The following is a 12,371-nucleotide window of genomic DNA, read 5'->3' as shown; positions in this document are numbered from 1 at the left end:
CGGGGCCGCCCCGAGGCCGGAGCGGGCGCCGCGAGCCCCGCGGACGAGCGGCGCCCTGCGGTTTGGGGGAACTTCTGCTCCGTTTGGCGTCTCCCCGCGCCGCGCGGGACTCTCGTTGGGGCAGGCGGCCGGGGGGCGCCGCAGCGCATGAGCCCTGTGGCCGGCGATAGGGATGGGGGCGCGATGGCCATTCTGGGGCTCCCTCCGCCCCAGCCACCGCTCCAGCTCTGCTCATTCCAGCCACCCACAGCTCTCGCCTCTCCCCCGGCTTCTCCTGTTTTCCTCTTACGTGTTTACAAAGTGTTGGACAAGTATGCGATTTCCTCTCGAGCGCATTACAAAAGAAATGGAGCTGAGGTGATTTAAGTGAACGTGGTTCCTTTCTGCTCCGACATAGGAAGAGCACTGCAAGCATAGAGTTACCGTGGAAGGAAGGCTTGAGTTGGTGCAGGTAAAATAATGCGCTGAAAACAACGATAGCCTAAAAGGGACAGGAATGAAACGGATCAGATTGGTTGGGAAGGGCAAGGTAGTCGTAGCAGTCAGAATCAAGATGAAAGTGGAAAGAGAGCAGGCAAATTCACAGTGGATGTGTGATATGGCTGCAAGGAGGTCTCTGCAGAGTCATGTATGGTAAAAAGGGTGGGAGGTGATGTTCCTGGTTCTCTCTCTCTCGGAACGAAGAAAATCATCTGAAAATTCAGTGGAGAAGGAAACGACAAAGTATGTATACTGTGTGTGTGAAGCAGCAATTGAAGATGATCCCTAGATTACAGGTTTGAGTGACATAGACAAAGATGCGATTAACAGTGATAGTAAGTTTGGAGCTGGGATTGTAAAGGGTTTAAGGAGAAAGAGAGAGTGTCAGTTTGTTTAAAGGTTGTGTGGATAAGTGACTGGAGACAGACTTGAGTTACACTCTCTTAATTTCAAAATTATCAGCAAAGAGGTGAGAGAAGACAAAGCCATCTCACGTGGCTGTGAAATTACCAATCAAAAAATTTGAACGCTGTCCCCTTTTTCATTATCAAAACACTTATTCAGGAAGTCCCAAAGACATACATACAGAGGATAAGAATTCAGAAAAGGATGATGTGGTGAGACAAGATACAGTATGGGGTTGTGTAACTTCCTATTATCAGACACAGTATGAGACCAGAAAGAGGCTGATAGTAGCATACATGAAGACATTTATTTCAATAGACCTTGTTAAGAAGAATTATATTGTGAAGTGGGAATCTGCAAGAGAGCATCTCTGGTAGAGCAGAAGAGGAGCACAGAGTAGGGGTGGATGTGTTTACAAGTTCTTGCAAGAAGGCTGGGGAAAGAAAGGGGATTAAATTTTATTAGTTAAGACGAGGGAGTGTTTTGGGTGAAGGTGGTAAAGTAGGACCTCATTCTTCTTTGGTTAGAAGAACAAACTGAATATGATTTAAAACTTTAAAGTCTGATCTTTGAAATTATGGTAATTATTTAATCTAAATATTCCTTGTTCTTTTGACCTCCCCCCTTTTTTTTTCCATTTATCATCTTTGTTGTCTTAGCTAATACTTGGTATCACTAATTTCTATGTCCTGTGTTAATGTGTGCTTGGAGAGCTCATGATTGGGTGATGAGGGTCTTAGACTGAGAATTAGTTGAGGTAAGTTCTGTTTCTTGTTTTCCTTATATCTTGTTTTGTTTTGCCAGCAAGTTTGTGCCTTGATCTTCCTCTTGTTTACACATATCCATCTGACATTAAGTTATGCTGGAACTGAACTCTTTCCCAAAGTGATGTGACGAGAGTCAGAAGAGATTTCCGATCTGCAGACTGTTTTCTCCTTGATATATTGATTTGCCCATGCAAACAGTTCCTTTGTTCATGTAAGTAGGTTAGTTGCACAGAGAAATAGCTGAGAAGTATTTCTAAGAGCCCTGCGGTCTTGTACCTCTTCTCTACGGTGGTACATGACTACTTAGGTACTGCGTAAGCCCCTTATTTTACTCATACATCTGAAAACATCTCATTGCTTTGACGGGACTTGCTGTGCATTGAGGTAGTAAATGGATCATTTATTTAACATGTTTCTTCCCCCCCCCCCCCCATCTCCATAGTGTGGGATGATTGATTAAGTTTGGAAAGTTTCCTGACTGGTGATGCCTGTTCGGTCTTTGTGATACTCTGAGACTGGCCAAACAAAACTGTCACACACTAGGCTTTTGATATCTTTTGTAGGAATGTCTAGATTGATTCTAGATTCTCAAATAAGTTGTTCTTTCAACACAGCATGTACCAGGTAAAGATTCATTAATACTTTTGTGCAAGAGGTAAATGTTGATACAAATTTAGCCCAGACTGAATCATTAAGGAGACTAGAGGGAGGAAGCATATAGGGACAGTATAGGTTTGCCTTGTGTCTGTCAAATCAGAGCCCACCAATGATGCTGAAATACAGAACAGAGAACCCTGAGTAGAAATAAAGCTAGGAAAGTGCATTGGTCTTTCAGATCAAAGCCACCATCTTTTCAAAAATATGTACTTGTAGGAGCATATTTGCCACCTCCCTGGTTCTCTATTTGATTGTTTCCATTTGTGGAAACCTCAGAAGTTTTTCTGTCTGTGAATGGGTTTATGTGTGAGGGGGAGACCCTCATTTAGCAGCAGTTGTGTGAGTGATTCCTCAGCAGTATAAATAGGTTACTTGGACCTGATGGCTGCTTAATCTGGAGGAAAAGATTTCCCTTGGTAGTTTGATGGAATTGTCTACATTACTAGCATTCTTACTGTAACTCATTTTGTGTCACTGATAGGAAAATACTCTTCAAGATTTTATTGCTATTGTCTTCCAAAGTGGAGAGTCAGAGCCTTGGTTCTCTAAAGTTCTACAGGGAACCATGCTATAAAATGTTTGTACTTTATGTATGTTGTGGATAGTTAAGAAATCAAGAGTCATGTGAAAGGAATGGAGACCAGAATTCAAGGGATAATTTAATTAACTTGTAACCATCATCCTTCCTCACTGGAGGAGGTTTATATCTGCTGAAACCAGTGCAGCCCCTCAGATTAATTATGCATCAGATCTCTTCCTGCTTGTCCTGTGATGTCTGGTCAGTTTATTAGAACCGGAAAACAAGTTCAGAAAAATAATGAAAAATTATGGTTGAGATTTCAGGTGCTCTGAAGTCAGGTTATAGTTTTTCCAGTAGCTGTAAAAGGTAACATTTTGCATATATATTAAAATGCTAGAGCGCATGTAATAGCCAAAAACCACATGTGCAAGAAACTCGGTATATACTGTCTATGGGAAGTACATCTTTGATTTTATACATGTATTTTATATGTAAAACTTGATTGAAGCAAGCTTTAACTTTTGTATTTAATCTCTCTTGAAACAAAATTCGCTGTTTAAATGGCAATTTGTGACTGAGTACGAGATGACCATAATTCAAGGTTGATAAGTACTGTCTACTGAACCTCTTAAAATTCTAAATCGTATTCTTTTAGTTATATGAGCAGAAGGTGTGTAGTTCAGATAAAGTCAAATACATGAATTTTCTATTACCAGTGAAAATACAAAAAAAAATAGCTTGGCTGTTCTGATTCCTCCTAAACAGCAGCTGTCAACCCTTGATATGTACATTAAGAAAGTAATAAAATGAGAATTTATTTTGTTTCCCCCCTCAGATATGATGCACAAGCCACATCACATCCAGCAAAGCTTAGTTAAAGGGATGAACTGATTTTGCCATCTCTTTGAGATAGTACTGAAGACTGTTAAACTGAGTGTAAGAGAAGGATCTGTTTGCCCCTCTTGCTTTCCGAAGTCTCAGATGATTTCCATGGTTTGAAGCAGTGCGTAGTTGTTCAGAGTGTCGCAGGTTGCCCTTCTTGCTCCTGGTGATCGTATCTATTTTTGGGGGGGCGGGGTTTATTAATGAAATGCAGATGATTCTTTTGATTAAAAAAAGTTAATATGAGTATAAATATATCTTGGAAAAGATGTGTAGTGGAGCTTATGGAGAGAGTCTCCAAATGACAAAAATCTTGGGGCCCTTGCTGGGGACTGGAATAATGTAATACGCACATCTCAGAGATTTTACACCTTGCCTGTAAGAGCAGCTCTGACTTTGCAAGTGCAAAGGCCCAGCATGGCAGGCCCAGGGCCCTGCCTGGCAGAATCTTCTGTAGCTGGGCTGTCAGATGAGTCCATTTCTGGCTGTTAATGACCTGTATGATGTTGACATGGCCTCTCTTATAATTTCTTAGGCAACAGAAAAAAATTGTTTTTCCCCCTTAGGAAACAGAGCTCAGATGAAATCAAAAGAACGATAAAGTTTGTTGGAGGAAAAGAAGCTACATTTGCTTTCCTGGTCTGCAGTTGACAGGGCATTAAGATGTCCGTGGACATGAACAGCCAGGGCTCTGACAGCAATGAAGAGGATTATGACCCTAATTGCGAGGAGGAGGAAGAGGATGAGGATCCTGGGGATATTGAGGATTATTATGATGGGGTAGCTAACGACGTGGAGCAGCAGGGAGCAGATGCCTTTGATCCAGAGGAGTATCAGTTCACCTGCCTGACTTACAAGGAGTCGGAGAGCACTCTGAATGAACACATGGCCAGCTTGGCTGCCACGTTAAAGGTGAGGAAAGGTTTCTGCATTAACACAGGTGTAAAATAAGTCTATATTGATTGAAAAGGCAAAATACCAAACACAGTCTGAAAAAAAGCTGTGGCAACATTGCTGTTACGGGGGTTGGAGGAGCATTATTAAAGGTCCCTGATACAAAACTCATTCAGAGGTTTACAGATGTTGCATACTGATTCCAAGACTTGAAAATCTTCTTTACGAAATGTTGATTCTTATGACTTTTTTTTCCGGTGTTAAAGCTCAGGTGCTTTGATCATGACACTCAACTCTTTGCATTAACACAATGCAAAGAAGGTATATATGAGGGAAATGAACCAAATCATAAATGATGCAAATACTGGTGCACCTGTGTTTGAGGTGATGACTGACAGATAGGAAGACATGCTAAAAGTCTGTAATTCTAACATCAATGTCTTAACCTTGTTGATTCTGAGAATAATCATAGACTTTCAGAAAGACAGATCGGCTGTCATGCAAGACATTAACCCTATCAGTGCAGTGATGAGTAATTAAAGTACAATGAGCTTACCCCCTCTTCCAGTGAGTGACTAATTCATCTCAGAAGATTCCCACTCAGTCATGTGCATACTATTATGCTCAAATAAGATTTTTTGTGAAATTTTCATTCTCCTTGTGCAACTGATGGCTGCAGTGCAGACTAGTGAACAGAGGAGGTTCCCTCTGCCCTGTCAGTGTGCTTTGGTCGTGACACAGGTAAGAGGAAAGCTGAGGTCCTAAGCTGTTAGGTGTTGGCAGTCTGAAATTACCAACGTACCTGCCTTCTGACATGTCTCCTAGTGTATATTGTTCTGTGGAACAACCCCTGAAAGCAGGACAGCTGACCACAGTAGGCAAAAATTATGTTGGAAGACTTTTGAGTCCTATTAATTTGGGCTGGAGCCAGCCTAACTTTAAAAAATGAGGGATCTTGATGATCAATATTTGTACATCAGAGAGTCCTATAGAAGTAGTTGCAACAATAAAGCCTAATGACTATAAAGCCTATAAACAATAGGCTGTAAAGCACACTCATACTCTTTGTTGCATCTGTAGGTGATTTTGCGGTCTACTGCACTTGTTTACAGGAACTATCACCTCAATGTTTTACTCTTTCTTGACTTTCAAGCTCTTGAGTGTGATTTTTGTAAAATGTGCGATTCAAGTGCTGAATGCCTGTTTTGTATATATAAAAGAAAGGGAGGCAAAAGAAAAGAACAAATAGGAGTAATTGGTCAGCAGTTCTGATCCGGCTGCCAGTTGCTCTTGGTTCTTAGTGGTTAAGTAGATTTAGAAAGGTATTTCCGCTCCTTACCATGTTGCTCCGAAATTGTTGACACATTATTCATTTCATTTAAATCAACAGAAGCAATATTTGATCTAGTCTTTAAAATTTGGGCATCTAAAGTTAGAATCATAGTTTTCCAAGAATTCCAGAAGTCTCTAATGTTAGAACAGCAAACATTACAGTTGACCTGATCATTAAAACCAACCTGTTAGATCAAATCTGATCCCAGATATGACTCTTGGTGGGGGGAAGAGGTGGAAGGTTTTAGGTTTTTCTGATATCAAGAATATGCCTGCATAGTAGCTTAAAAATGAAGCGCCTACAGATTTTAGTTTGTGCATGAGAAGATAAAAATAAATCTGGGTAGAAACTCCAAAAACTTTGATGTTGTCAGCCATGCATAAAGTCTTTAGCTCTTAAAGTGCCATCCTAATCCTTTGTTTGCTAGCAGTGGTGGTGCAAGAACTGTACGTTTTGTAAGTTGGAAATCTGTCGTATATCTGAAACATGTGCTTTTTATTTCCTGGCATCCTTTCTTACAATGTTTCAGCCACCCTGCTTCTTCCTTCCCATTTTTTCCCCTTCACTCTCCCTCCCCTCTGCCCAAAAGCTGTGATTTTGTTAGTTTTCTGAGACAAACTGGAGTAGAAAGAATGTGGGTCACATTAGCAAGAGTATGAGAAGGAAATTGGATAGAGCATGTTGAACTATTTGTTATCATTATTTTCCATTGACTTAATGGATATGCATAAACAGGGGCTGTTTTTTGTAAGAACTGTGTTAGCATTCTTTTCCTTTAACTTCCTTGAGCTCTAAACTTTTTTTTCTTTTAGTAGACTACCTTTCACAATGTTGTCCTTGCCTTTTGGATAGTTGGGATCATTCTCTGTGAGCACCCTAGCCCACTTTGCTGATTCCTTCTCTTTTCATTTCAGGACTAGTCTTTGTCTAGTGCTTGTGTGGTTCTTTTCAACATTAGATAATGTTTAATACAGAGTGGTTGCCAAGGGGAGACAAAGGTAAATTAAGGACCATTTGGAGGAGGTGCAATATTGAAGGCAAACCATGATGTGGAAGCTGAACAGTTTGTTATCCTAAGAAATGAATAGACTAATACAATTCTCTAAAGAAAAAAAAAATACAGCAAATGAACTCAAAGCAGTTTTCGAATGCTCTGTCACGGGTATACTGTCATTTATAAAAGTTAAATTGAGGGATCTTGAGTGCCTTTTTTCCCTGTAACACATTGTCTATGCTCTTAAGATCAACAGCTGGTGTTCAGAGCCTTATATCCTCTTGCTTACAACCCATTCTCTTGTTGTTAATCATCTAAATAATATCTTATTTGTTCTGTTCATTAACCTTCAAGACATTTTCTAATTTTCTAATTGTGTTCCTTGGCTATTTTGGGCTGACTCCATGGAATGACTGTTTTCTTTAAAGTGCCAATGTAAAGGGTTACCTTCCTTAGAAACCCTCTTGGCTACCTTTTTTTCATTCCTTGTGAGTTGCAACTGACCTTGTTCTCCCTCTTGCTGAAGCAGGCTGGATAATTAACAGGCTGTGGGTTGGCTGACCACCTTTCGGTCAGGTGTGAACGTCCTATGTGTGTTTAGAAGTTTGAATGAATGTAAGCCCTTGTTGTGTTAAAACTCTGTCATTTTGAACTGAATAGTCTGATGATATAAACTAATTTTTGTGCGTCTCAGCTATAGAGTTTCTAGACTAGAGTCTATTTAAAAATAAAATTAATTTAAAAAATGCTGCTAATAGAATTAGCAACGAATAGAGCCAATGAATCTCCTATTGTCATAGGAAATATTGACCTTGAGTTTTTCTGACTTGCTTTTTATCAAATAGGGAGTTGTGGTTATAAAAAGAAGTACAAACAAGGTAGCAGTAGATACAGTCAGCTGTGCAGTGTGCCTTGTCTTCAACAACAGTATATGGTTATCTAGGAACAGAATTCACCATACTGGAACTAGAGAGACTTCATAAATTGTTTTTTGAAAGTGTCTTCTCAATCTGGTTTTACTAAAAAAACTGAGTCAGTCCTAGCTTTCTGGGAAAAAGGAGTGGAAATGTTTGCCCCTTGGCTTGTCCTGTTGAGTCAGGAGGAGTGTTCGTGGAGGACTCGGTTAATACCTTGACTGTGATAAGGACAGGCCATCTCTGCTGAAATACACCAGAATAAAATCTCAAGCTAATGTTATCCAAAATGGTGATTCTCTGACCAAAAGACTTTAACTGAAGCAGATTGTTTTCAAAGGCAGTTTTCAGAAACAGTTTGTAGACTTTTGGTTCCCCAAAAAGATGAGTTGAGCCAGCACCTAAGGACAGTGCTGCTTTGCACTGGAGAATCCATTGCCTGCAGACCAGCGAAGAAATTTGTGATAGTTCTTTGAAAAAAAACAGACCTGTTTATGAAATCACTGTATTTCAAAAACAGTGAACTACAATTGGATAGTAATTAGTTTGTTTTCAAGTTGTCTCTGTCGAATCGTCATTGAGTAATTGTGAGTCCTGGAGTGGCGATATCAGTGCGCACAAACAGGACGATACTCAGCAGTTGCACAAACAAAGTTGACCCTGTCACTGACAAGCGGTTAAGTGAGTGATGATGTCACATTGTTTTCGCTGGTGAATGACACTTCCTGGCTCTGCTGAGGGTCTCCTCTACAAGCCTGCAATATCTGTCATGTTCCAAATAACTGGCAGCAGTTTCTCTGTTTCAGTGATAAGATCTTCCTGATTTTTACCAAATTCTTTATGCTGCTGATTTAAGCCACTAGATAAGACAATTTTAGTTACAATTTGTGAAAAAGTGTTACTGTTACTGTGACTTTGTCTTTTCAGAAACTGATAGTCACTTCTGCACGTACAAGATCAAGGAAAGATAGTCAGTCATGCTGTTTTACAGACTGTTCATACTGATGTAGTCTTCACTAAAACTGCAGGAATTTTAAAACTGGAGAACTTAAATTTTTCAAATCATTAATGTGAGTAACCTGCTGATATTCACCGGACAGCAAAAACCTTGTTTCCCTTGCTCCTAGAAATAACAATTTTTATGTTTTGTTTTGTTTTTTGTTTTTTAACCCTCTCCTGTGAAGATCAAAAATCTGGTAGGTACAAAAAGCATATTTACTGTCATAATACAGGCATAATCCTGAATCTAGTAATCCATGTTATCGCTACTGATCTTTCAGAGATAAACCAGTTTATTCCATATATTCTTGTTCACCTCATTGATTTTTATCTTTTAATGCAACCAAATTAGTATTTGCTCATCAAAACACAACCCTGTGAAAATATTCCACACACTCAAATTGCGCTGACACAGAACAGTTAGCTTGTAGAGCTACTTGAATGCTGGCAGCAGGCCTTTTCAAATACCATCTTTAGCAGATCCAGAGTCATGTGCATGGAAATTGGCAGCCTGCATGAGCAGCTCTACCCAAAAAGCTAGCACTTGTAGAGTGCCTGTTTAGTGTGATTGCAAAAAGCCACATGTCGAAAGATTAATGTATATGATTCCCTTATATCATTGTGCAAACCACAGTGAAGTATGTAGTACAGAGTGCTTATCTGAAAAAGCTGCCATATCTTGCTTTTGATGCCATAAGGACCTCATGAAACTTATACATGATGTCAAATGGAAGTCATAACAAAAACAACTTACAGGAGATGCATTAAAATCCCCTCAGAATATTAAAATGTACATGCACAAGAGCGGAGTTTGGAAAATAAATGTTTGAAGTTAGTATGTCTGTAAGAACTTGAAGCAATGTCAGATTAGCTGAAATTGGTAGATAGTAAATATTTAAATATCAATGATTTTTAAATGGTAGACCCTGTTATACAAGCATCTTCCCAAAACCCATGTGATAGTCTTTGGCAGTGACAGCATACTGTATTTAAAATACCTGTGAACCCTAAGTTAGTCAGGACATGCAAATATCTGTGCCATGTTCTGTGTTTTAGTAACTACCAGCATCATGTAGAACCTCCAGTCTGTAACTGGAATCCTTAGGAACACACAAGTTAGATGTGTTTTTTGTCATTTCTCCTTGTTTTGTAGCCAACAGAAGAGATTCTGGAAGTTCTATTATACAAAAGCTATGTTACATGCCAGATGCACAGAGCCTGTTTCAGTAATACATTAAGCAGCAAGAATATAAGGGCATGTCCATTACTGTCTTCAGTGTGTGTGAGTTATTTTGACTCTCAAAGCTTTGTTAAAGGCATAGCTAAGTTTTCTTAGACGTCTGATCAGCGAGATGAGAGCTGCCTGGAGAGCCTAGACCTTGCAAATGTGACAGCTTCATGAAGTCATTTGAGGAGAGAAATCAGTTTTGTTCCTCATTTCCCAGGACTGCTGAAATTCTCAGCTTGATTGGAAAAATAAACCACAAACGTGGAGGGTGATTAAAGCCCACACATTTCTTTGTGATTCACACATTAAATGTATCTTACAGCCGGTGTAACTCTGCAGTGAGCAAAAATCTGTTCACAGCTGTTGATGAGTCTGATCTTGGTGGGAGGTAGAGGCAAGACACAAGTCATTAAAAATGCCTAAACAATCTTTCAGGAACTGTTTCATATTGCAGACTTACAGCTGGACGACATGATCACAGAAGCAGCACGAGGCAGTTGAAGTACATTGCTAAATTTTGTGTGCTGTGACTATTAAGCATGGAGTAGCAGAAGTGAGCTAATCTGTGTACCATGCAACACTATTCTACGAGGCAGCCATTCCTCCTCTTCGTTGTTTCGTAACAAAAGGAAAATGTCCTTAGAAGCTGGGATTGTCAAATAAAGTGGTGGGTTTTGAGACTGAACAGGGATACTCCCTGCACAGTCAACTGGGGCATTGTCATAAGCCCAGCACAGTGCACGTGCATGCTTCTGCAACTGCATGGGTACACCAATGCTTTCCAGTTTGATTTGGCTGCCTGGCGATTTGCAGGATGTTCTCCAAGCTGGCAGAACTTGTCCAGCACCAGTCACGACCGTGTGGACACAGACTAGCTCCTCTCTGCTGCTACCCATCCTTTGCATCCTCAGTGTGTCCAGAAAGAACTATCCAAGTCTCCTATGTTTTGCTGGGAAAGCACGTAAGCAGAGGATGAATTGAATACAGCCTCTGGTGGGGTCGTTGGCACTGCACACAGGGAGTGCAGAGTGGTATGCACAGGGCACTCTTGCTCTTAGACACCGCACTGCCTCGGAAAAAATAACTGCAGTGAGTGGGGAATCTCATGTTAATCTTATGTCCATGTGCAGTCTTACAGCTTTCTTGTTGCATTTCTCTTGATCTAGATCTTTCAAAGAAATCTCATAGCTATTTTGTAATAGTGCCTTCTGGCATGCCATCTTGCTTAAAACTTTTTTTAATTTATTTCTGATCCTCCTCAAGTGGAATAGCATCACAGCTTGAGAGATACGTATGTTGAGATTTCCTAGCTGAGTTCAACTGATCCTGTTTGTTGGCAGCTGAAATTGGCACTGTCCTATGTAGGGGAGCAGATAGATTAAGGCTATGTGTAAGTGCAGAGAAAGGGTTAGGATTTAACCTGAAATCCCCTTGTCTCAAAGTGTGGCAAACTAGGTTGTACACAGACAGCTTCGTGAAACTTGTGTAGTAACAGTGGCAGTATTTATCAGTCCCAAACTGCTCTCTGCCTCATAAATATATTTCTAATCTTGTGGGCTGACACTGGGTTTCTGCATACCAGTGGGTGAGTGCAGATTAAAAGCCCATGATGTAGCAGTGGTGGCTGTTTGTCAAGACTATTCCATGTCATTGAGACTGCAGATAAAGAATCTAAATTGCTTTTCTTTCACTAGTGCAGCCTGCATCTGTAATCAGGAAAGGGGCTGAAATGTCAAGCCAGTTCTCAGTGATACTATGAGTGAAAATCTAAAGATGGAGGGCTTTTCCCAATTCTTTTTAAGAATAAATGAACCCAGAAAACTTTGGGCAGAAGTACCTGGTTGTTTTGTTGCAACTTAATCTTTTTTTTATAGTGGATTTCTGATAAGTGAAATCAACTCGTGTTCAGTTCTGAAAACAGCCTTCTAATGCTCAAAATCCTCTAACAGCTAAGGAGGACTGCTGTGAAACTTTGAGCGCTTTCAGCATTTATAGCATGAGATATTCATTGCAGCTCAGGCCTCTGCAACCTCATGAGACTTCTACCAGGACTGCCTGTTGGAAATCTGCTTAAAAAGAATGATGGATCAAAGCAAAGAAGAAAACATGGTCCAAAAAAGCTTTCTATTTGCTCATGTGTTTCTTTTTGTTTAATTCCTAGTATTTCTTCAGTCTTCTGCGAAATCCTCCAATAAAAACCGGACAGTTGGATAAAGCTTTTCCACTGGGCTGTGCAGGGGGTGAGATCTACTTTAAACATGAGAAATCAGTGTAAAATACTATTATTTCCAGCTGTGG

The 12,371-nt window shown here is 40.2% G+C and overlaps 1 protein-coding gene across 4 annotated transcripts in view; it reads left to right on the top strand.

Annotated features, from left to right (window-relative positions):
* ARIH2 (ariadne RBR E3 ubiquitin protein ligase 2) overlaps nt 1-12,371 on the top strand; it is a 41,829-nt gene that overhangs the window by 6,098 nt on the left and 23,360 nt on the right. The window contains exons 1-3 of one of the 4 annotated variants that reach the window (XM_085309787.1): nt 84-451; nt 1,690-1,863; nt 4,278-4,623. In XM_085309787.1, the coding sequence (XP_085165913.1) occupies nt 4,375-4,623 (249 nt within the window). In that variant the 5' untranslated portion in view covers nt 84-451; nt 1,690-1,863; nt 4,278-4,374. Of the gene's footprint in view, nt 1-83; nt 1,864-3,601; nt 3,766-4,277; nt 4,624-12,371 lie in introns of those variants that run through there. The other 3 variants (XM_085309786.1, XM_085309789.1, XM_085309788.1) reach the window with 3 other exon arrangements.

This window comes from Rhea americana, unplaced genomic scaffold, assembly GCF_003343005.1.
Source record: "Rhea americana isolate MKP2758 unplaced genomic scaffold, rheAme1 scaffold_303, whole genome shotgun sequence".
In the NCBI taxonomy this organism is placed as follows: domain Eukaryota; kingdom Metazoa; phylum Chordata; class Aves; order Rheiformes; family Rheidae; genus Rhea; species Rhea americana.
This window is presented reverse-complemented; position numbering and strand designations above follow the sequence as displayed.